Source organism: Xenopus laevis, chromosome 2S, assembly GCF_017654675.1.
Source record: "Xenopus laevis strain J_2021 chromosome 2S, Xenopus_laevis_v10.1, whole genome shotgun sequence".
Classification (NCBI taxonomy): domain Eukaryota; kingdom Metazoa; phylum Chordata; class Amphibia; order Anura; family Pipidae; genus Xenopus; species Xenopus laevis.
In genome coordinates, this window is record NC_054374.1 from 111,792,198 (window position 1) to 111,818,443 (window position 26,246).

The window sequence follows — 26,246 nt, forward strand, 5'->3', positions numbered from 1 at the left end:
AGTACTTCGACTATCGAATGGTCGAATAGTCGAACGATTTTTAGTTCGAATCCTTCGATTCGTAGTCGTGGTCGAAGTAGTCCATTCGATGGTCGAAGTAGCCCAAAAAACACTTCGAAATTCGAATTTTTTTTACTTCTAATCCTTCACTCGAGCTTGATGAATCGGCCCCTAAGTGTCAACATTGAACTTTGGTTCTGGAAAATCTAATTTTAACACAAGTGTTGCCCTTTTTTGCATTCTCTAGTGCAAAATATAAACTGCTTAATATTATCAGAAGAAAGCTGGTGATAACATTCACAGGTTTCTCCGAGTGGGTTGTGTTAAATCTTGCAAACCTGTGGGCATGTCTTTGGTTCCTGCAAACATAATTATATTTATATACAAGGAGGGAACAACTTTGTGCTCTTGAAACCTAGAACATGCCTGTGTAAAAATGAGTTGCAGTATGGTTTCACTTCCTGACCAGACAACATCACGACAAACACAAATACAATTTTGAAATGAAAAAAAAGGAAGTATAAAACTCAAGAAATCATCAACGCAAGACTATTACGTTAGTATTTAATCGAGCATTAATGGTGAGTACTGACTACATTTATTGTTTATATCATTTGTATAGCATCTTTGTCTTGAAAAAACATATTGTAGCAGCTCATTGCTAGCTATCCTATGACACCTGTTTCAGTCATGTACTGTATATACTGTATATGCCATGTAAATGTTTATATATGTGTGTGTATATATATTGTAGGGGTTTGGGTAGCTGGGAACAGTTTTCTGGGGGTAACACAGCCCACGGCACAAGCACCACTCATGAGAGTATAGTCTCTTTTTGGCAGTTTATTGTCTCTTGCAGCAAAATAAACAAAACAAATAATTCAAAATAAAATCCTTGCCACTTAATGGGCTTCTAACTAATACAGGTCAGTTTTCCTAACTACCAGGAGAAGGCCTACCGCCTGTCTCCTCAAAACAAAGAACATACAGGAATATATAAAATCCTAAACCTTTTGGTGATTTCAATCCCTCTCACAAAGGCAGCTTTCCTGTGTATTTTCCCCAGCCAGGAACTCTCCACTCTGGCTTGAGCTGCCTTTTTAATTAACCACCTGAGATACCTCAGGACAACTCAAAACACCCAGGCTGGACTAGCAGTCCTGGAACCACTCTGTTAGGAACCTGGGGCATAAATAAACTCCGTCCTGGACTTTCCCAGGTATCCTAGTTGATAAAGGGTCCTGCGAGACTCGAAATGTCGCATTTTTTGTCTACTGAGCCAATAAATCACAAAAGTTTCACAGAAACAACGTGTCAGTGTGCTGCGGTCTGTTGGACATTGTATATGATTGATACCCATGGCATGGCAGAGTGGGATATTGACTGCTAAGCACCTGGTCCTCAAGGGAAAAGAGACTGAGGTGAGCGCTTCATTCTTGTGAGGTATCCTAGTAGTGACCTCAAAACAATATATATATATATATATATATATATATATATATTGTTTTGAGGTGGATGGCGACTGCTGTGAGTGCTTTCGTGGACTGCTATATATATATATATATATATATATATATATATATATATATATATATATATATAGCAGTCCACGAAAGCACTCACAGCAGTCGCCATCCAGCGTGTATTAAAAAATCATTTATTGGTGCATGGTGTATCAACGCGTTTCGGCTCACATCCTCTCTCTCTCTCTCTCTCTCTCTCTCTCTCTCTCTCTCTCTGTCTCTCTCTCAAGTACTCAGGATTTTCAAAAATACAGTGAAAATTCTTTATTATGATGATCAACATTTTGGTCTTACATCACTTTTATCAAGTTACCAAAAACCCCAGCAAGCAACCAATATGTACCCTGGTTTGGCATCAGGAATCTGTCACCATGACACCACAGTCAGGCCCAGATTTGTGGCGAGGCCGCAAAGGCCTGGGACTTGGGCAGCACACGCTCAGGGGCGGCATGCCACCCGGCCGCACTTCAATTTACACTGAGCCGAAGCACTAGGGACTATGCGCCCTGTCCCAGTGCTCTGGCTAAATGGTGCGCACAAATCCATCAGGGAGAATATAGCCCCAGATCACATGTGTCTAACTCAAGGTCCACAGGCAATGACCGGCCCACGAAGGGATTATCTTTGGCCCTCATGATTAATCATTATTAGATCTGGCCCGCCGGTATATTGCCTCCCAGTGTAAGCTGCTGATACACAAGCTGCTGATACACAAGCGGAACAGGGACTCTGATGTCACAGCAGGCCATGTTCAGAAATATCAAATTACAAAGCGAGGCTGCTGTAAAGGCCAGTTTTATTGTGGCAGCAGAGGTTGCAAAATCAGGCCGGCCCTTTACAGAGGGGGAATTTGTCAAAAACTGCATGATAAAAGTTTGCGATGTTGTGTGCCCAGAAAAAAAGGCAAGCATTTTTAAATGTGAGCCTGAGCAGAAACATGGTTGCTGATTGTATAAATCAGCTTGACACCAATCTACAACAACAGCTGATGGAAAAGATTTCATTGCATACTCCCTTGCTGCGGATGAGAGCAACAACACTTCTGATACTGCCCAGCTGTCGAGTGGATTCAAGTCTGTGCGTAACAGTGAACTTTTGGGATTACACTCAATGCATGGCACAACTACAGGAAAGGATATCTTTCAGGGGTTATCCAAATGTGTAAATGAAATAGGGTTGCCTTGGGATAAACTTGTGGGCCTGACCACCGATAGAGCACCTGTGATGTGCGGTTAAAAGAGTGGATTGGCTGGCAGGATCCGGGAGAAGATGCGGGAGGAAAATAGCGCATCATTCACCAGGAATCATTGCGTGGCAAATCCTTGAAAATGCAACATGTTATGGGCACCATAACACAAGCAGTTAACTTCATAAGAGCTAGAGCTCTAAATCACCGCCAGTCATAAGAGCTAGAGCTCTAAATTACCGCCAGTTCAAGGCTTTTCTGGAGGAGTTACGTTTAGAATATGTTGACTTGCCCTATCACACAGAGGTGCGGTGGCTAAGCCAAGGAAAAGTGCAGAAAAGATGTTTCGAGTAATATAGTAAGTAAGGTTGAAAAAAGAGACACGTCCATCAAGTTCAACTTTTTTTTTTATCTGCCTAACTGCCAGTTGATCCAGAGCAGGCCCGGACTGGCAATCTGACGGTTCTGGCAAATGCCAGAGGGGCTGCTATAATGTGCCATACAAAGTCACCATTTAGTGGTCTGGTGGGGGCTGTTTGGGCCTCTGTGTGGGCTGTTTAGGCCTCTGTGTACCTGAAATGGCAGGGCCTATTTTAGTTCTCAGTCTGCACCTGATCCAGAGGAAGGCAAAAAACCCATCTGAAGCTTCTCCAATTTGCCTCAGAGGGGGAAAAAATTCCTACCTGAAAAAGTTGCGCGAGGAGATCTGTGAGTTTATGGAAAGCAAAGGGAAAGACACAAGAGCGCTCCAGGACAAAAAGTTTCTGAGTGAGTTGTCATTTCTGTGTGATATCACAAGCCATCTTAATGCGCTCAACCTGCAGCTTCAGGGGGGGGACCGTTTGATCACAGACATGTACGCTTCAGTGAGGGCCTTTAAAAACAAGCTGTGCCTATGGGAGACACAGATGCTGCAAGAAAACCTGTGCCATTTTCCTTGCTGTCAAACCATGAAAGAGAAGGTCTCTGCCACCCAGTACACAGTTTGCCGAATAACATACTTGGTGCCAAATTCACACGCCAGTTTGCCGACTTTGAAGCCCAAAGAAACAGATTTGAACTGTTCAGTAATCCATTTGCAACTGACGTGGAAAACGCACCATCTAACCTCCAAATGGAGCTGATTGAGCTACAATGTAGTGACACACTCAAGGCAAAATATGATTATTTGGGCGCTGCACAGTTTCCACGTTTCATCCCCGACAAAATTCCCCAGCTGCGTACCCAAGCTGCTCAAATGCTCTCTATGTTTGGCAGTACATACACCTGCTCTCTTTGATGAACATAAACAAAAAAAACTTTACATAAAAGTCGTCTTACTGATGAACACCTTTACTCAATCTTGAGGATTTCCTCAGCTCAGAGCCTGACCAGACTTGAACTTGCATCCAAGATGAAACACCAAGGGGCACATTTTCTCAAGGTCGAATATCGAGGGTTTATTAACCCTCGATATTCGACCGTCTAAGTAAAATCCTTCGACTTCGGATATCGAAAAATCTTTCGATCGAACGACTAAATCCTTCGAATTGAACAATTTGAAGGATTTTAATCCATCGATCGAACGATTTTCCTTCAATCAGAAATTTGTTAGAAAGCCTATGGGGACCTTCCCCATAGGCTAACATTGATGCTCGGTAGGCTTTAGGTGGCGAAGTAGGTGGTCAAAGTTTTTTTCAAAGAGACAGTACTTCGACTATAAAATTGTCAAATAGTCAAACGATTTTTAGTTCGAATCATTCAATTCAAAGTCAAAGTCGTAGTCGAAGGTCAAAGTAGCCAAAAAAAACATTCGAAATTCGAAGTATTTTTTTATTCTATTTTTTTATTCTATTCCTTCACTCGAGCTAAGTAAATGTGCCCCCAAGTGTCTGGAGATAGATAGTACTTTATTAAGCCCTTGGGAAGGTTCCTCCGGGAAATGTTTTCACTTTAAAATTTAAAGTTAAAGTTTAAATTACTATGCATAAACACTGCATAAAAATGTATGTTGTTTTATAGGAAATAACTTATGTGCTGTGTTAGTTCCAGGTTGAATATATACAGTAAGGTCATTTTAATTTGTTTTCAATAAACACTGAACCTGTCCGGCCCTTGACTTGGAGCATTTTTAAATTTTGGCCCAACGTGTATTTGAGTTTGACACACCTGCCCCAGATAATGACAACAAAAAATAGGCCCCCACAATGTCTTGTGTAGCCCTACAGGCTACACAAAAAGTATGTATGCTCCTGTTACTGCAATTACAATATACATCCCTCACGACAAGGCACAGTCCAATACAACATGTTCCAATGCTTTGACCTTCTATTGTTCAAAACCATTTTCAAGCCAATATGTCTGCAGAGAATCTACTGATACAGCTAAAGAAACAAACACAGAACAGCAAAGAAGGTGGAATAGTAAAAATAGTGCTGGTACTTAAACAGATTTAGGTTGTAGCATCAGGGTCTATAAGCATGGTACAAAGAAATGCTCACTTAAATTGATCTATGAATTCTTGAGGTTGTAAACAAAAGGTTAATTTTGAACTTCCAAAATAAATTTAAAGAGGAAGGACAGTTTAAATAACTGGTGGGTGCCAAATAGTAGGCACCCCCCCCCGTGATTATAATCACTAACTAATACCCCTGGCCGGAACAAGGTGAGGGAGGGGTTGCATGACACTGTGAGTCAGGGATAATTTGCATGAGTCAAGGATAGACAATCATGGTGTTTTCAACTTTGCAATGGTATATCTTCAGCTGTATATATATATATATATATATACTGTATATATATAATTTTAAAGGAGAAGGAAAGTTTATATTACTGGCAGTGCCCAATATTAGGCACCCCCACCCAGTGAATGTAAACACCCGATTCCCATGGACCAGTGCTCCGGCACCGGTTTTTCTCGGCAAGCATGGAGGGACTCTCTTCCACTTCTTCTTTCTTCAATACTACTAGCCTGGTGCATGCACAGTAGAGTGAAAAAGCCTGCTTTTTTTCTTGAAGTTCAGCATCTCACTCTACTGCTCATGTGCACCCACCTGAAAAAAAAGAAGCAGCAAGAAGCTCACTAGTGCAACTCAGGGCCGGTGCAGTTTTCTAACAACAGGAGCACTGGCCCATGGTAATCAGGTAAAAGATTACAGATGAGGGGGAATCCTTAGAATTGGGCACCCCCAGTGATTTAGAGTTTCCTTCTCCTTTAAAGTTTTTTTTTAATACAGATATATCATTTCATAGTTGAAAACCATGATAGTCTATCCCTGAGTGTCATGCAACCCCTCCCCCCCCTCCCTTGTGTGCGAAGCACAAATTCTCAGAAAAGCAGAGGTATTCAAGTCCTGGAAATGCATCACTTGCTACATGGTGAGGCAGGGGTTGCAAAACATTGTGAGTGGAATGGAGGATTGGGAAATGGTTTGTACAAGTCAGGAATAGATGAAACTTTTTTGTGTAAATAGTTCCTTCTTGTATAGCTTGATGGATGTAATTGAAAGATATGCAAAGCAACTACACAATGTATCTGTCTTGCTTCCACAATGAGGTGGGGTCATGTAGGATTAGGCAAAACATTCCACCCCTAGCTGTTAGCTGGAGGCAAGATTTTCTGCAGGGCCCTGTGCACTGGCAATGTCAGTTTTGAAACTGAAATCCATCACTTGCAAACAAAAAGGAATCAGTCACAAATTCAAACTCAATATCAGACTACTTCAGAGTTCAAAATCCTGTTTCCTGATCATGCAACTGTTGATGGCACCAGAGGTGTTGGGTTCTGCACATAAAATGTGTCAATGTTTCAGATGGTTTAGGCATCAGTCATAGAAGGGTTGCTGGGGGTCCATTTCTGACCTATACTGCTATATTTCTTCAATGCTCTACTAAAGCATCTACACACACCTATTAAGACACACCAAGCATCCAGATAGTTAATATTTTAGTTTTACTGCAGTGTTCAGGAGAGAGAGGGAATTGGGAGCATTTTTGCTTAGTTTTGTTGTATTAGGTTTCATTCTCTTTTAAAAAAATATTCTTCTATGAGATTGTGTTTTCTCTCTGCAGGTTTGGATTTGGCTTGGGACCAAATATGGATAAAACTTACCACAATCAAAGTGAAAGGCTTGAGCACAACTGCCATTATGAAGACTATCGGGTTCCTGCACTAATTTATTACAGTGTAATGTTACCCATCGGGCTTTTAGTCAATCTTACAGCTATTTGGGTATTTAGTTGTACCACGAAAAAGCGTACAACAGTCACTGTGTACATGATAAATGTTGCACTGCTTGACTTAATGTTCTTAATATCTGTTCCATTCCGCATAATATACTTTGCAAAACAGTACTGGCCCTTTGGAGATGTATTCTGTCGGATTGTGGGTGCTCTAACTGTGTTTTATCCTAGTGTTACATTGTGGTTGTTCGCCTTTATAAGTGCTGATAGATACGTGGCTATCGTGCAACCTAAGCACATAAAAGAACTGAAGAACATTTCCAAAGCAATGGCAGCATGCTTTGGAATATGGATAATGACTATAGTAACCGCAACACCTTTACTTTTAATCTATGATGATCCTGAAAAGGAATTTAATTGTACTACTTGTTTTAAAATGTTTGACATCAATTACTTTAAAAAGAACAATATCTTGAACACTGCTCGTGTGATATTCTTCTTCTTCATTCCTTTATCCATCATGATAGGATGTTACAGCATCATTATTTACAGTCTAATCAGTGGCAAAACTTCTCGCCTGAATTCAAAAGCAAAGAAGAAATCAATACGGATTATTATCACTTTAATTGTGCAAGTGTTGGTGTGTTTTGTGCCATTCCATGTATGTTTCATATTATTTACAGTTCAAGATGGACTGGATCTCTATAGATCATGGGGAATGCTATCCACATTTCTAATGAATCTCAGCACATGCTTGGATGTTATTCTGTACTACATAGTATCAAGACAGTTTCAAGATAGAGTTATAAGCGTCATACTATATAGAAACTACCTACGAAGTGTACGAAGGAAAAGTATACGTGGAAGTGCTCTCTCTCTGAGTAATATCAACAGTGAAATGATGTGATGGTAAAAACAATGTTTTCACTATTATACAGAGAACTATATTAATTGTATTACTTTGTTGTTAGAATAAGAAATGGGCTGTGTTTCTGTTTGAATTAAAAAAAAGTTTAATTTCTCTTTAAGATATATAACTGCAGGTTTTTTTAATCAGTGCCATGTGGGTTTCCAGGTTTTCTTACTTGTGTTTCCAAAAGATTTTTAACCAAAAACTAAAAAAGCAAGTCAGCTGCCTTGTCTTACATTGTTTCAAAAGTCTACACCATCAGTGCAGAAAATAGAAAGGGACAGACACACACTGCTTTGAGTAGCAATACATATACAAATAATGTAAAAACCACAGAAACTGTGTGATAGATGTATATTGTAAAGTTGCTTAGAATTCTGTTTTCTTTCATTTTGAGGCTGACTTTCCCTTTAATTACACAGTTGGATTTATACTGCTGTAAGCTGGCCCTACATGGACAGCTAAAATGGATCAGGCCAATATGCAGGATCTGAGAAAATACTACCCATGCATTAATTGTGTCTCTGTTAAAGTAAACCGTTCAGTGTAAAAATAAAAACTGAGTAAATAGATAGGCTGTGCAAAATAAAAAATGTTTCTAATATAGTTAGTCAAACATGTAATGTATAAAAGGCTGGAGTGACTGGATGTCTAACATAACATAACAGAACACAACTTCATGCTTTTCAGTTCTCTAACTCTGAGTTAGTAATTGACTTGAAGGGGGGCACATGGGAAATAACTGTTCAGTGAGTTTGCAATTGATCCTCAGCATTCAGCTCAGATTCAAACACAAACAGATATGGCCCATGTGCCCCCCCCAAGTCTCTAATTGGTTACTGTCTGGTAACCAATCAGTGGAAACCAAGACAGAAGCAGTAGTAGGAAGTAGTGTTCTAGCTATTATGTTAGACATCAAGTCACTCCAGCCTTTATACATTAAATTTTTGGCTAACTAACTATATTAGAAACATTTTTTACTTTGCACAATTTATCTATTTACCCAGTTTAATTTTTACACTGAACTGTTCCTTTAAATAAAACTGATGAACTGGAAAAATCGACTGTTTACATCTTGGATTCAATTTCCCTACATGTTTTCACAACTCCTTTGTAAAACAAAAATTATAAATTAGAAACATTTTTTACTTTGCACAACCTATCTTTTTAGCTAGTTTTTAATTTTACACTGAACAATTCCTTTAGCCAATAAATGTGCTGCACTGAAGGGCTCTTTTACTAAACTAAATGATAAGTTCAAAGTGCTGCAATGCATGTTAATTGCTCATACTGCAAATCACTTTAAATGCGGCTTTCCCATGATAAAGCCAGATTGCATCCTATAAAGTGTTCCACATGCGGTGATCCCCATTATTCTAAATTAAAGGGTATTTTCAAATACTTTGTCTGCTGCAGGGGAGACGAACTTCCATTGGTGACAAAGCTCTATGGGTGATATTGCCCTATAGGCCTAAGACACACAGCAATAAAAGTCTAATTCTCTCTGCATTTTTCGTGTGTGGGTAGTGACAGAAATTAATCCAATCTGTACTGCACAGACACAAACGAGTTTTTTGTTGCCAAAATCCGCCCCCTGTGCTCATTGACATTCGGATCGAATTTATTGGTGTAACTGTGGACACAGGATGAACACAGACAGTGACAACCTTTTCTCCTTTGTGCCTTCAAACTTAATACAATACCAAAATGCTGATCTTAACATGTAAAGACCATCAAAATTAAAGCACCTACTGCAAAACCTAGATAAGCATTTTATGGAAGAAGAATACCATTTGCCAGACCAGTATCCTAAAAAATATGACTAACAGCAAAGGAAAACTTTTTTGTACTTTCAGTATCTACATAAAAATAAATCTACCTTAAACCAACCACTGAAATTTATATATAAATACATGCGGAGAATTGCATACTGTGGTTTATGACTTATGCAGAAACAAGAGAAACCACAAATCCTAAACATTTAGCATATACTCAATTACAATTTGCGTTAATAATTTGTAAATAAATTAGGCAAAGGGTCTAATAATAAAAACGACTTACAATCCAGAAGGCAAAGTGGTAATTGTTGTCCGTAATATAAACTGTACAGCTTCGACAAAAAGGAAATCAAAAACTGCAGAGTGTGTGCAGGCCACCAATAAAAATGACTAAGAATTAAAAATAAAAATAATATGTATAACAGATTTTGCTGTGTCCATGTAAAATGCTAATCACAGGTGGAATACTGTATACAGCAGAATACAAGTTGCAAATTAAATTAAATGAAAACAAGGTTTAGAACATGAATATTCCTGTTGTATAATCTGGAAATGCATTAGGTAATAAATTGTTCCCACTGAAGTGAATCTAGCCTGTTGTCTTTCATGGCCCATTTAAAAAATAACAATGAAGATGATAACAGGGCAATATTTTAAGAATATTTTTCCAGAAAAAAATTACAGTATAGTTGGGGGTGTGGGTGTTATTCTATCACTAAGGCTTCTAGTGCACTTGCCATTTTGATTGTGATATGCTTATATATTATTATTTAGGAAAATATTAAAGATTTATTTTAATAATAATTGAATGAAATTTATCAAACCTTAACCCTTGGAACAATTCAAATTCGACCATTCGCCACCTAAAACTTGCCGAGTTCATGTATATGTCAATGGGATAGGTCCAGTGACCCATTTGAAGATGTTAATAGCCTTCCTGACATTCAAGTTTTTTAAGTAGAAAAACTGGATTTGAGTTTAGTCGAATTCAATTCTAATTTGATTCGCGTTTTCGGGTCGGTGATATTCGTTCGAGTTTTAGGTATTCAATTTTTTTATTAAATAACCTTCCAATCGAATTTTGAGTATATTCGAATTTATTAGAGTTCTGTTTATTATGTAATTTATTATGTTCTGGAAGATTTCATTTTGATAGTGCTGAACTAGGGAAACTATCTTGTGAATTGATTTGGCAATAAGGACAGCATCTGACAATTTTTTAAAAGCAGACCAACCCTTTAATGTGCTTTTCCATAAGGTGTTTCTTATTATTATGTTGATTTTGACCAGCCAGTGTAAAGTACAGAGGACCCTCAAACATAAATTAAAGAAATCCCTGGGGCGAAAAGGCTACATACAACTCACAAACTCAATGCACAAACATGTGCATTTAAAAGTTCCTTAACCATAAAATTATGGTTAATTGCATGTATTTATTGATATACAAATTTGAAAATGCATTTTCTTGTTTTGGATGGGCTTTTGGTCACCTGGAAGGGTCTTGACTGCCAAAAGGCCAGATGAGATGGGAGTGACACTGTGTCCGCTCACTGAAAACCAGTAATAATGACATTACAACTGTTGGGAAATTAGCGAAATAAAGGGAAAAAGCTGAGAGCAGTGTCCCAGAGGAGATCCTGTGAAAGACTGTCCTGAATTGCCCGGGAAAGAGTAGAGGGGGAAAGGAGGGGGGTGAAATGTAAATATTCTACTCCCAGCTCACTGGCCGGCAGCCATGGCCCACGAACCCCCCACTCAGTGGTGTTGCTAGGCAAATTTTCCAATACCAGGGAACTTATTTTTATAATTTTACTTCCTCTTCAGTTTGCAAATTTAATTTTGCTCAGCAAAACAGGAACCAAAGATGTCCCGGCCTATTTTTGGCCAGATATCTATCGACTAGGGAATTGGATATTGCTTAAAGGGGTTGTTCACCTTTGAGTTAACATTTGGTATGATGTAGGGAGTGATAATCTGACACAATTTGCAATTGGTTTTCATATTTTATTATTTGTGGTTTTAGGTTAACTTTTAGTATGTTATAGAACTGGTCTTCATTATTTATGTTTTATAGTTTATGAATTATTTGCCTTCTTCTCCTGAGCTTTTAAAAGGGGTCACTGACCCCCTCTAAAAACAAATCCTCTCTAAAGCTACACATTTATTGTTATTGCTACTTTTTGTTACTCATCTTTCTGTTCTGACCCTCCCCTATTAATATTCCATATTCTTATTCAAATCAATGCATGTTTGTGAGTGTAATTTGGACTCTAGCAACCAGATTGCTGACACTGCAAACTGTAGAGCTGCTGAATAAAAAGCTAAATAACTCAAAAACCACAAATACTAAAAAATGAATTGCAAATTTTCTCAGAATATAGCTCCCTACATCATACTAAAAGTTAACTCAAAGGTGAACAACCCCTTTAAGCAATATCCAATGCCCTAGTCGATAGATATCTGGCCAAAAATAGGCCGGGACAGATTTAAAAACACTATCAAGGTGGGAACCGCACTAGCTAGTTGATGTGGGCCTTATCAGATGGCCTGCACAGGCGCCTATTATCAAGCCAAATGATCAGACCAGTCCGACATTGACCATAACTAGGTGTCTATATCAGGTTAAGATCCTCTTGTTTAGCTAGGTTGCTAAACATGTTCACATTTAGCCCTGCATGCTCCAACCAATACATTTATATGTTGGAATTCATTTTGATGCCCATAAGTGAAAGAGTGTAAAAAACGGGCGCCGGCGTAAAAAACGAGACGCCGGCGCAGTTTCGCAAATTTTTCGCCATTTCGCGAATTTCGCGCGGAATTCGCAAATTTTTCGGCGAAGCGAAACGGAGCAAATTCGCCCATCACTATGGATGAGATCTATTATATATTTTTGTAGTCTTGTAGCCAGTATTTTTGCAAGATTTTTTGCTATGGCTGATTTAACTTCCTCTATGGTTATTGGTTGGTTTAGTGAAATTCTATCTTGCATGTGCATTTTGGGAATTGTTATGTTGTCTCAGAATTGAGTATGCACATTGTTTGGGTGCGGTATAGTAGTTTGATATAAGTTCTGATAATAGGTTGCGAATTCTTCCACTATGTATTTAGGATCCGTAACTATTGTCCTGTCTGCCCTCCTTATATTTGACACTGCTGTTGTAGGGCTTTGGGTTTTCGCAAAGTATGCCAACAATCTCCCATTTTTGTCTCCTTGTTCAAACATTCTTTGGGCTTGGTATAGCAGTGCTTTCTTTGTTAAGAGAGTATTTTACATTCTAGGGTGTTGCGTTTTGTTTCTAGGAGTGCATAAGTCTGTGGTGTGGGGTTTGCAGTGTGTTTGTTTTCTGCTTGTTCTACTTCTTCTTCCGCTTGTTCTATTATGTCTTGTGTTTGTCGGCGTGCTTGTGTTATGGCTCTTGTCAGTACTCCCCGCATTACTTGCATCCCATAGAATTGCCTGGGTGGCAGTGTCTGCATTTTGTACCCAATAATCTGAATATCCTTCAGAGTTGGCCTCTCGTACTGTATCATTATTCAGCCATAAGAGACTTAAGGTGGCCATACATGGATAGATCCGCTCGTTTGGCGATGTCGCCAAACGAGCGGATCTCCCTCCGATATGCCCACCTTGAGGTGGGCAATATCGGGCAGATCCGATCGTGGGCCCTAGGGCCCAACGATCGGATCCTAGCATTCGGTAAACGGGCGGTCGGATCGCGGGACCGCATCAACGACGGGATTTTCTGTCCCATCCGATCGAGATCTGGCCGACTTTCGGCCAGATCTCGATCGGGGAAGCCCGTCAGGGGCCCCCATACACGGGCCAATAAGCTGCCGACACAGTCTGTCGGCAGCTTTTATCGGCCCGTGTATGGCCACCTTAAGTCTCCATAGTCTGGACCCCGTTGGAGTGGACCAGCAGAGGGAGAGCAGGAGTGGAGAGTGGTCAGAGAGAATATGTGGAAGGAACTGCAGGCATTTAAGCTAATTAAAACCTTTAAACGCAAGTCAATAAGACAATTGTCTAAAGCTTAAAGTTCACCTTACTAAAACACATAGTTTTCAAACATTATATCAGTAAAAAATTGTTTTTGCAGTAGCCAGTAGGACTGTGCAAATATTGCCTGCTTCTAAAAGAAGAATTTGAATACAGTGCATGAAGTAGGGATGTTAAATGCAGGGCGACACCACCCCAGCAAAATGAGCCAGGGGAGAACCTAGATTTAGCAACAGGGAAAGTTGAGACATTATTTCTTTAGTGCTGCTAATAAATGTATTGATTAATGTATAACATCTTAATCATTTAGTGAGTAGTAACCAATTATTTCCTACATTTTTGAAACCAGGAAAACTAGAAAGTGACTGAAAAAGTAATTATTTTCGTGAGGATAAACAGCCACACCTTTAAAATAAGGAGATCTAAGTAAGAGTTTCTTCTAGGGTTACTTAGAGCAATAGAATAGAAAATGATTCATATATTTTATGTCACATAAAAGAGCATTTTAATGGAGTTAAACAAATTAGACTTCACTAGCCATCTGTCAGGGAGCCGGGAGCTCCCTCCAGGGAGGTTGTCAGGATCAAGGAGGAAGCCCTCTTGAGGGAACAAGGTCGCGGTGTCCAAAGGGTTAAACGAAGAATAGTCAGGATCAGGCAAGAGTTCACAGGCAGGCAGAATACAAACAAAGTCCAAAGTCCAGGCAAAGGGTCAAGAAACAGATCAGGAACAAGATTTGGCAATAAGGCACACAGGAAACCCAGGATACACTTTAGGGAAAGTATTCCTATTCTTGGGCGCCATTCTGGCGTCTAGCTGGCGCTTTTATTTTCAAATTTGGCGCCATTCTGACGTCATTGACGCTCTTGCGCCGACGTGGACACGCTGACGTCATCGCGCCGGCGCCGCTACCCACGTGGCGGCCATGGGCGCCGCCATTTTGGGAGCGACGCCGGCAAGGAGGGACGCGCCGCCCGGAGCTCCGGGCGGCGATCGTGACAGTACCCCCCCCCTCACGGGGGGGCCTCCGGACCACCAGGACTTGGCTTCTGGGGAAATTTGGAGTGGAACTCCCTCACCAGACGAGGAGCGTGAACATCACGGTGTCCTTCCCAGGAGCATTCTTCAGGGCCAAAGCCCCTCCACTGAATGAGGTACTGAAGGGACCCTCTGGAGATCCTGGAGTCTAGGATTTTCTCCACCTCGTACTCGAGTTGACCCTCCACAGAGATGGCAGGAGGAGGAGATTGACCGCCAGAGAACCGGTTGGTGATGGCGGGTTTCACCAGAGACACGTGGAACACGTTGGGGATTCTCATCTCTGGTGGAAGCTGGAGTCTGACAGCCACAGGGTTGATTATCTCCAAGATGGGAAATGGACCCACGAATTTTGGACCCAACTTGGGAGATGGTATCTTCAACCGGATATTTCTGGAAGAGAGCCAGACATTATCACCCACCTTGTAGGGAGGAGAGGATCTTCGACGACGATCCGCGAAAGTCTTGTGAACAAGAGCGCTCTTCTCTAGGTTCAACTTGGTAGCAGCCCAAATAGCAGACATATGGGCTGCGGAATCGTCAGCAGCCGGGACGTCAGATAGCACAAAGTCTTGGGGAAAAGCTTGAGGATGCTGACCATACACCGACATGAACGGAGACCTCCCTGTAGAGGAATGACAAGCATTATTATGAGCGAATTCCGCACATGGGAGGAGATCAGACCAGTCATCCTGGCAGAGGGATACGTGGTTCCTCAGGAACTGTTCCAGGGCTTGGTTCACACGTTCAGCTGCCCCATTCGTCTGCGGGTGGTAGGCAGACGAAAATTGAAGTGTTATTCCCAAGTCTTTACATAGGGAACGCCAGAACTTGGCGGTAAACTGGGTGCCTCTGTCGGAGACGATCTCCACCGGGAAACCATGCAGGCGGAAAATGTACTTAATAAAGAGTTGGGATAATTCCACCGCAGAGGGTAACTTCTTCAAAGGGATGAAATGGGCCATTTTGCTGAAGCGGTCTATGACAACCCAGATCACAGTATTCCCATCGGAGGGAGGAAGTTCGACAATAAAGTCCATAGAGAGGTGCGTCCACGGACGAGAGGGAACCGGCAAAGGCTGTAACAACCCGCTGGGGCGGGAATGGCTAGGCTTAGAAGTGGCACAGACATTACAAGCAGCCACAAAGTCCTTTACATCCTTGCGGATATCAGGCCACCAGACTAGGCGCCTCAAGAGTTCAAGGGTCTTGGCCGGACCAGGATGTCCAGCTTGCCTGGAGCAGTGGGTCTGTTGCAGGATGGCCAGGCGAAGTTCTGGAGGGACGAAGGCCATGCCAATCGGAGTATCTTGAGGAGCCGAGGACTGCCCAGCCAAGATCTGGTCGGCAAATTGGGGATACAGAGAGGCAATGATCTTGACTGGTGGAATGATTGGTTCCTGCCTCTCAGGGTCACGGTCCACCGGAGTGAAGCTACGAGACAAGGCGTCGGCCTTCAGATTCTTGGAACCTGGGCGATAAGTCAAAACAAAGTTAAATCGAGAAAAGAAAAGGGCCCACCTGGCTTGTCTGGGATTTAGCCTCTTGAGGGACTGTATAAACTCCAGATTCTTGTGATCTGTGTAAATCTGGACAGGAATTTCAGAGCCCTCCAGGAGGTGACGCCATTCTTCAAGGGCAAGCTTGACTGCCAAGAGTTCCCGATTTCCGACATCATAGTTCTGCTCTGCGGATGAGAACTTCTTGGAGAAATACGCACAGGGGTGCAATTTTCCATCAGTGGAGTGTCTCTGAGAAAGGATAGCTCCGGCTCCGACTTCTGAAGCATCAACCTCGATGCAGAAGGGTAGTGCGGGATTGGGATGTCGGAGAACAGGAGCGGACGTGAAGGCCTCTTTCAAGGACTGAAAGGCTTCTAAGGCAGATGGAGGCCACAGGCTTGGTTTACCCCCTTTCCGGATGAGGGCCAGGATAGGTGCAATGCGGGAAGAGAACCCCCGGATGAACTGTCGATAATAATTAGCAAATCCGATGAATCTCTGGATTGCCTTGGTACTCAGTGGGAGAGGCCACTCCTGGATGGCCGACACTTTCACGGGGTCCATCTCAAATCCCTCTGGAGAGATAATGTACCCTAGGAAGGGGATCTTGGATACCTCGAAGACACACTTCTCCAACTTGGCGAAGAGAGAGTTCTTCCTCAGACGAGAGAGTACCTCCTTCACCTGGGAGCGATGACTTTCAAGGTCCTTGGAGAAGATCAGGATGTCGTCCAAGTATACGACTACGAACCTTCCTAGGAGATCTCGGAACACATCATTAACAAACTCCAGGAAGACTGCAGGAGCATTGCATAGGCCGAAGGGCATGACAAGATATTCATAGTGCCCATCCCGAGTGTTGAATGCCGTCTTCCATTCGTCACCCTCCCGGATGCGAATGAGGTTGTAGGCCCCCCGGAGATCCAACTTGGAGAAAATCTTTGCTCCTTTCAGCTGGTCAAAGAGCTCGGCAATCAGGGGCAGGGGGTATCTGTTTTTCACGGTGATCTTATTCAGGCCCCGATAGTCTATACAAGGCCGAAGGCCTCCGTCCTTCTTCTCCACGAAGAAGAACCCAGCCCCTGCAGGAGAGGTAGAAGGGCGGATAAACCCTCGCTGGAGATTTTCTTGGATGTACTCCTTCATAGCGGTAGTCTCAGCAGGAGAGAGAGGGTAAGTGCGCCCTCTGGGGGGCATGGCTCCTGGCAGGAGTTCAACCGGACAGTCATAGGAGCGATGTGGGGGAAGGAACTCTGCAGACTTTTTACAAAACACATCGGAAAATCCCTTGTAAGTGGAGGGCAAAGTCTTTAGTTCAGCAGTGGAGACATTCACCTTCTCGAGGGGTTTTGGCGGAAGGCAATGTTGCAGGCAAAATAAACTCCAACGAGAGATCTGCCCAGTGGACCAGTCTATGGTGGGGTTATGCAGACGTAACCATGGAAGACCCAATATTACTGGAGTAGAAGGACAGGGAATGATGAAGAAAGAAAGTTTTTCTTGATGCAGCGCCCCAACTTGTACAGATAGTTCCGCCGTGAACATTGTGACGAATTCAAACTCCAGGGGTTTGTCATCTATGGCGGTAATTCGCAGGGGTGAAGACAATGGAAGCAGGGGAATCTTCATGCGTTCGGCAAAGAAGGCGTCCATGAAATTGCCATCCGCACCGGAGTCGAGGAAGGCCCTTTCGAAGATAGACTTACTTGCCAGATGAATCTGCAAAGGAAGGAGAAGTCTGCGTGAATTTTCTTGATACTTCTCCTGAGGACCTCGAGTGATGCCCCCTACATGAGAAACCTGAGACATACCTCGGGGTACAAAACTCTTGGCTTTGGCAGGACAGGCGTTGGCAAAATGGGAATGCCCACCACAGTACAAACAGAGCCCTGCCATACGTCTTCGGAGTCTTTCCTGCTCGGAGAGGCGAGCTTTTCCTACTTGCATAGGTTCCTCCAGGGGAGACGTGGACACATGAGTCACAGGGACAGCGGGTGCTTGCAGAATCGGCCTTTGAAAGCGAGGGGCCAACATGGGAGAAAATCGTCTGCTGCGCTCTCTCTCCACCTGGTGTTCTCTGAGGCGGGTGTCCACCTTAATAGATAGAGCGATCAGTCCTTCCAGGGTGTCAGGAGTCTCTCTGGAGACGAGATCATCTTTGATGCGGATGGATAGGCCTTGGTAGTATACGGCCTTGTAAGCGTCATCACACCAGGAAGTCTCCGCCATCAGTGTTCGGAAGTCTATAGCGTACTCATTGACACTGCGGCTTCCCTGCCGGAGCTGCAAGAGACGGGCAGGGGCGTTCGTGACCCGACCTGGAGCATCAAAGACTATGCGAAAAGCTTGGAGAAAGTCTTTAACATCATAAGTCACCGGGGAATTCTTCTCCCAAAGAGACGTTGCCCACTCCAGTGGCTTGCCTTCCAATCGAGACATCACATACCCCACCTTGGAACGTTCACTTGGAAACTGTGTGGGTTGGAACTCAAATTGAATTTGGCACTGTGTGGCAAATCCCCTGCAGGCTTGTGGATCCCCACTAAAGCGAAGGGGAGGTGGAATGCGAGGCTCACCTGTCGGGTAGCTTGCGTTCATAGAGGCTGCCGCCATGGGGGGATCTCCAGTAGGTGGAGCAGCGGAGGGCGCAGAAGGCACTCGAGCAAGCAGGACATCGAGTGCTTGCCCAATGCGAACCTGCTGGTTTTCGTAGTCCTCCATGCGGGATGCCAGTCCGCGGAGTGCTCGTCCGACATCAGGTGTGGCTTCCTCAGAAGGATCCATGGCCCAAGAATAATGTCAGGGAGCCGGGAGCTCCCTCCAGGGAGGTTGTCAGGATCAAGGAGGAAGCCCTCTTGAGGGAACAAGGTCGCGGTGTCCAAAGGGTTAAACGAAGAATAGTCAGGATCAGGCAAGAGTTCACAGGCAGGCAGAATACAAACAAAGTCCAAAGTCCAGGCAAAGGGTCAAGAAACAGATCAGGAACAAGATTTGGCAATAAGGCACACAGGAAACCCAGGATACACTTTAGGGAAAGTATTCCTATTCTTGGGCGCCATTCTGGCGTCTAGCTGGCGCTTTTATTTTCAAATTTGGCGCCATTCTGACGTCATTGACGCTCTTGCGCCGACGTCGACACGCTGACGTCATCGCGCCGGCGCCGCTACCCACGTGGCGGCCATGGGCGCCGCCATTTTGGGAGCGACGCCGGCAAGGAGGGACGCGCCGCCCGGAGCTCCGGGCGGCGATCGTGACACCATCACTGGTAAAAATGCCGGTTTAAATATACGGGAAGGGCAGGCCCCCCTCAATGCTTAACTTTTTCTGCTCTGGAGGGGGTTAGGAGGGGCGCTGAGAGTGCAATTTTGCTTTTTTGCGCTAGAAAGAAAAAATTCTGGTTTAAAAACAGAAATTCATCTCTTAAAGGTACGATGAGCATCTTTTTTGCTGTCCCTGGTACTCTGCTTGGTGCTGCCGCCATTACATTTATCATAACACTGTCTTTGCTATTGCTTTGCATGCTAATTATAATTTTCCCATTAAGGTGTTTGCCAATGCTTTTATAATACCTATCTGATCCCCCATGTTCCCTCTGTGAGGGGCTGCCATATTTGTGCAAAGATAGGACATTGACATTAAAAACTCTAGCTGAGGTTGAGAAGGAACAGTCAGGTTGGCAAAACAGTCAGGTTAAAGATCTTCAAGTAACAATTGCTTACAAAAGCAGCCCCTTGAGTGAAAAAATGTTTAGCATGACCTATTGGTAACTTTTCTTGTACATTCATATTTTGAAGTAGTGTTTTTTAGTGCCAGTATCACTTTAAATGTAAACTAATATACTTATAACTAAGATAAGTCACTGAATCTTTTTGGTCTTAATATTACTTGGGAAAGTAATAACACTGGGAAGGAGCAATATTACCTCTATATATTACCAGAGTTTTATCAGAAAAGGATCAGTGTTAAACTGCAAATACATAGTTCTATTTGCTTTCATTGTATTGCTGCACTGTCACAAGTTCTCCACTGAATCACATGCAAAGTGCATGTACCTGAGAGATGTAGTTAGTAGCCAACAAAATGCACCTACTCGCTCATCTAAAAAGTATCAGTGCTCTGCACGAAAATATAAAACCTAATTGTTTACTTTGGTGAAATACAACTAAGACACAAACAATCAGTGTCCTATTTAGCCTTCCTATATATTTATCTTTTTTCCTATTAATAACATTGGGATCAACCATAATTTTTACCGGCCAGTCCAGTAAAATACCAGTCAGGTGGCAACCCTATGAATTGAACACCTGCCTAAATAAATTCACAAACTTTACCTATATCCTCCTCTTTTTCGAACAGTGCTAGGCCTGAGAGCATAAACACCAACCTTAAACTTGGCCTAACACTACTCACAGGAGTTATTTCACAGTGATTACCGATAAGCAGGAAGCCATTGCAAGGAAATACATAACATTAAACTACCACTCCCGTGATGCGATGCGACATACAGTTACGGGTCGCAATCAGGGGAATTTAAAGTAGAGAGCATGAGTGAAGCAATGTGAGGAATTCGATCAATAGCTTTGCTTATCTGCTTAAAATTTGAGTAAAATATGAAATTGCCACAAAGGGAAACACTCTAGCTGGTGGTTTTGTTGAAGCTAAATATGAGAAAAGATTTATTAGGAATATTAAAATAGACGTGAGCCTTTACGCATGTGCGTGTTGCTATGTAAGTATGCCTGGGTGTTTCTGTGCCTGACACAGGACTTGGTTGTATATAATGTGAAAATACAGAGATTTTTCCTGCCAATATTTTTATATACTACCACTAAATATGAACGTTTTAGGCCACTCTCAAACCATACATACAAGCAGGGGCACATATTGTGCACATGCCCCAACATGGTCAGCTGTGCAATTGCTGTATCGGGACTTTTCTTAAAAAAATACTACAATTTTGCCAATCCCCATCCTGAGTGAAGGGATTGTTAGCCTGAACCTCCAGTGGCCAAAAACAATTTGTAGGTGATAGGTGCACTTCGAAGAAGAACAAAAGTAATAATCACTGGAGGGTACCAAAATGTTTAGCACCCCCCTCCAGTGCATATAAACACATAACTGATACACCGGACAAATGCTCCTTTTTCACTAAAAAATGCACAAGCCTGAGGTATTTAGTAGAAGTCCATCATTGCCATCTTCCTTGGTTTCTTCCATCTTCCCTTCGTTCCAGTCCGAGCAGCTCATTTGCAGTAGAATGAAAGCCGGATCTGGATGCAAAAAGCTGGCTTCTACTTTACTGCACAAGCACCTGCCCTCTTTTAATAATGGACAAAAGGTGAATTTGTCCATTTGCTATAACTTTTCGATAACGCATCCCGCTGAAATGACAGACCCTTCATTTTTATCTGGGAGGGCACAACAGTTATATAATCTCATTGAAAGACAAAAAATATATTTTTAAGTTTCATTTTGATTTCCCATTCTGTAATTGTGGTTTATCAACTCCCATTGCTGTTAGTTCAGGGCATGCACTGGGTTCCCAATTTTATTTTGGTAAACACAACATCTCTTTAATGCCTGCCTTCTTATTTTCTAGTTAGCCTGCTACTAGCATAAATTTATTAGAACAGCTACAGGGGCTCACCACTGAGATATTTGCCCTGAGCCCACTGGCACCTTAAAGCCGTGGTTCACCTTTAAGTTAACTTTTAGTATGTTATAGAATGGCTAATTCTAAGCTACTTTTTAATTGGTCTTCATTATTTATAGCTTTTGAACTATTTGCCACCTTCTTCAAACTCTTTCCAGCTTTCAGATGCAGGTCACTGACCCCATCTAACATCAAATGCTCTGTAAGGCTACACATTTTTGTTATTGCTCCTTTTTATTACTCATCTTTCTATTCGGACCCTCTCCTGTTCATATTCATGTCCCTTATTCAAATAAATGCATGGTTGCTAGAGTCATTTGGACCCTAGCAACCATTCTAAAGAAATTGCAAACCAGAGAGCTGCTGAATAAAAGCTAAATATGTAAAAAAAAAACACAAATAATAAAATAGTCAAATTCAATTGCAAATTGTCTCAGAATATCACTCTCTACATCATACTGAAAATTAATTAAAATGTGAACAGGTTAAATCAGATTTACTGTGATTTACTGATTTACTGTGATTAGTGGTAATTCCATAATATACTTTTCTCACCTGTTGCCATGTGACCACAGATCAATTCTCATAATCATTTACAGGACAAAAAGACTTTGTTGGCTTTGACAAATGTTTTGGGTAAGATTTATTCAGACTTTTCTGTACCTCTTCCCGTCATATATTGGTCTAATTTTTCTAAACTGTGTTTTTGTACTACACATTGTCTCCATCTGACAGAGTTGTGCATGTGTATTGCATGGATACATTTTTAATATCAAGTCATTGTAGTACTCTGGTTCCCTCTACTGGTGAAAGTTAATATAAATTGGATTTTGTCACATTAAAATTAAAATATGCCAAACTGCCCAATCAAATCTGGCCATGCATTTTGGCGCATGTGCAGTTGCTAAGAACCGGAAGACTCCAACTGCACATGCGCCAATATGGTGCTTCCTTACAGAAGAAGACGAAGATCCGGAAGGTGGTCAGACATCCATGAGCTCTATTTTTACCGTTCTGTGCTCTGCAGTAGACAAAACATGTCAGAGAGGATTGGGACAGGTGGTTTATTAAAGCTAAATGCTAATAAAGGCCAATCAAATCATAGTACATTACTGTAATAGCCTCTGTATGTAAGTGTGAGTTGTATGTAAGTCGGGTGAATGTAACTTGCAGACTCATTGTACTTCACTTTGTATGGAAAGAAGGGGGGTTGGGTGCCTCCAGTCAGGACCGGAACTAGGGCATTCATTAGGCATGTACCTCTTCTTTCTTTGTATTTTCAAAACGAATTGACAACAAGTGTGCATGTTACTCTTTGTCCTGTAAAGGTTAGACTCAAAATCTGGGGTCCCCATATTCCTTGTAACATTCAGGGGGACCCTTTAATATTCATGTACAGAGTACTTCTGCATGGGAGACTACAGTTCTGCACTTTGCTCTGTGTACAAAATACAACACAAGGTGCAGAGAACAGTACTGGTGGGTGCAAGCACAGGGGGCACAACTGTACCAGGCCAGGTGCTTTAAGGGGGGCCCGGCTGCGCTGAACTTCCGGAACTAGCTGGACCCCCCTTGCGTTGATGAAACTCGATGAAGCTTGCTAAAGCCACGAACGCTTCCGAAAGCTGCCGAACTCTGAAAGCCGCGAAAAGAGCGGAAAGCTGGTGATTGGAGCTGAAAGCTGTGAAAACTGTCGAAAGCCACCATTTGGAACCCAAAAGCCGCAGAAAGAGCAAAAAGCCTTTAATTGGACTGAATAAGATGAGAATGAAGAAGACCTTTAAAGGTAATTCCACTGAACACCAATGGTCCTGGTGCCAATGTTTTTTTTTTTTAATTTATATGGGGGCCCTGACCACCAATTTTTTTTTAACTTGTAGGGGGGGCCTGACCTCCAACGTTTTTTAAAAACGTTAATGGGGGGCCCTGGCACCAATGTTTTTTTTTAATTTATAGGGGGGCCTGACCACCAATGATTTTTTTAACTTGTAGGGGGGGCCTGACCACCAGTGGCTTTTTAGAACTTGTGTGTGTGTTTACACATTTTAACGCTGATGTCTGTGTAGCCTTTTTACTGTGGTGTGGGCAGGATCCGAGGTGGTGCTTGGGGGGCTGGGGACCCGGGGTGGGTGGGGACCCATAAAATTTTGTTGTCTGGCCCCATGATTTCTGATGGCAGCCCTGCTTATGTTTATGTACAGGTTACACAATTACAGACAGTGAGGAGAAAGGAGAATTGTAAAGCACAGACATCTAGTGCAAAATGGAAGTTGAAACTAATTGCCTGCCCCAGCTCTATGCCTGAGGCATAGTAGAAGAGGAGCAGACTATATATTATTGACAGCTGAGATTTAATACCTTTATAACACCAATTGTCTTATAATGTGGGGGGCCCTGACCCCCATTTTTTTCCCCATGTGGTGTCCTAGCCACAAATATTTTTTAATGGGAGGCCCTGACCAAAAATGTTTTTTTTTAAATGGGGGGCCCTGATCACAAATGTTTTTTTTCAATGGGGGGGCACTGACACCAATATTTTTTTATTAACATGTGGGAACCATAGCCACCAATGTTTTTTTTTTTTTTTTTAGTGTGTGGTGGACCTGTGGGGTGGGGAGGGTGGACCTGTAGGTGGGGCTTGTGGTGGGCGCAGCCCAGGGGGCCCAGGACATTTTTTCATATGGGGCCCTGTGATTTCTGATGGTGGCCCTGCTTAAGCTACACAAGTTATTCTAGAAAAAATTATTCAATAGTGCCCACACACCCAGTGAAAGAAGAGAACAGAGCAATCCCAAGGTAATGACCACAAATATTCATATCAGAATGCCTCTTGCTTTTTCTGGGTTCCTGGGACTATACCAAGAGGACTACCCACAATTAAATAAATAACATGAATGAAAGCTACAGCATTTAATCTGATGCTGATAATTGGACACACATCCATAATACTAAAACCAAGAAGATTCAAATCAATTCATAATAAAATATGCATAGGTTTCTGTGCTGTAGATTCTGCCTGCTGTGGAAGTAATGGTTAAAATGCTTATTGGCAACTTACTGAACCTTCTTTATCTGTGAAAGTGTGTAGCACACAAGACAGCTGTCAGTTCTTTGTGTTGTTTTTTCATATTTGTACCTCATGCCTCATTGTCACCATTGAATGGTTTTCACAGACTTTAAATAACTTGTTTACATAGTCTATTTGCCTCAATGTAAATAAACATTTGAACCTTTATTTCTTGTTAAGTATCCTCTAAAAATAACGAATCACTTGTTTTAACAAAAAAGTATTATTGGAGTCGCTAGTCCTTCAGAATATCCTCTTGCCGGTCTTCTCAGAATCTCTCAGCTGCACCCAGTACCACAGAAAAAAAGTTTATTAGAGGTGAATTCCCCTGTAAACTATAAGCCAATCTATGGATATAAAGACATCTGTATTCAGTACAGTAGACTCCACCCTTCAGGATAAGTGCCTACTTACAGTCCAATGGTCTACAGTGTTGCCTGTAGTAATCAGTCAATTGAGTCCTCGCTGTTCCATGCACCAACAAATTCCATTAAAAACATAAAACATCCAATAGTGTAATATGGTTTAATATAATTAGTATTCTTAAAAACATACTATATATTGCACTCACATTTGTTTGCTTGGGATCAGTCACATACACTTATAAAAACCCGCAGAGTCCCATCAAATGGAGAATTTTGCCGGTGTGTATGTTCCCCCCATGGTTCTCCCTGTGATCAAGTGTCACGTCACTTCTGCCTAATGTGTTTTGCTGAGCAATGCAGCTTCCTCAGAGGCAAAAACTACCATCTGCGAGTTTCCTTTTAAAAGCACCAAATTGCTCTGTTCCCATAGTAACCTCCCAGGTAAATCTCCTTGCATCCAGTGACTTAGTTCCTGTTATACACATCATCATCTTGAAATTCCTTCTAAAGAGAGGGTTGCCAAGATTACCAAGCAATACCCTTATTATAAAGTTTACTCATTTTTAAAATGTAAAAACTTAAAAAGATCTTTTGGAAACTGTGTTCTTAATAGCCTCATTGTTTGTACACCTTTTCACCCCTTCTATAAGCTTTTATATAAATATGCATGGAGTTATATTATTATTAACATGTATTTTTTAGAGCGCCAATATATTACGCAGTGCTGTAAAATAAATGTGTATATACAAAGAACATGCAGAATACACAGCAAACCAGTAACCAATACAAAAGGTGAGGAAGGCCCTGTGCAAAAGAGCTTACTATCTAAAAGGAAAAGGGATTGAGACACAAAGTGTGGGAGTGGGCAAGATCAGAAAAAAGCATGGTGGGAGGTGTAGAATATGGTATTACTTTAAATAGCTAAACAGAGTGAAGATAGGCTTCTCTGAATAAGTGTGTTTTAAAAGATCTTTAGAACGTAGAAAGGTTGGGAGAAAGATGGACAAACCATGGGAGAGAATTACAGAAGAGGGGTGCAGCCCTCCTGGAGAAGGTAATGAGAGAA

At 42.1% G+C, this 26,246-nt stretch overlaps 1 protein-coding gene across 1 annotated transcript; it reads left to right on the top strand.

The window, feature by feature from the left end:
• Positions 1 to 436: 436 nt before the first annotated feature.
• On the top strand, positions 437 to 8,054 carry gpr18.S (G protein-coupled receptor 18 S homeolog). The gene is made up of 2 exons (XM_041584263.1): positions 437 to 581; positions 6,760 to 8,054. Exon 2 carries the CDS (start codon positions 6,785 to 6,787, stop codon positions 7,775 to 7,777), a length of 993 nt encoding a protein of 330 aa, XP_041440197.1. The 5' UTR covers positions 437 to 581; positions 6,760 to 6,784; the 3' UTR covers positions 7,778 to 8,054.
• The last annotated feature ends 18,192 nt before the right edge of the window (positions 8,055 to 26,246 follow it).

What these genes read in the sequence shown, in the direction of transcription:
- gpr18.S (XM_041584263.1), top strand. Translation starts at nt 6,785, where the DNA reads ATGGATAAAACTTACCACAATCAAAGTGAAAGGCTTGAGCACAACTGC.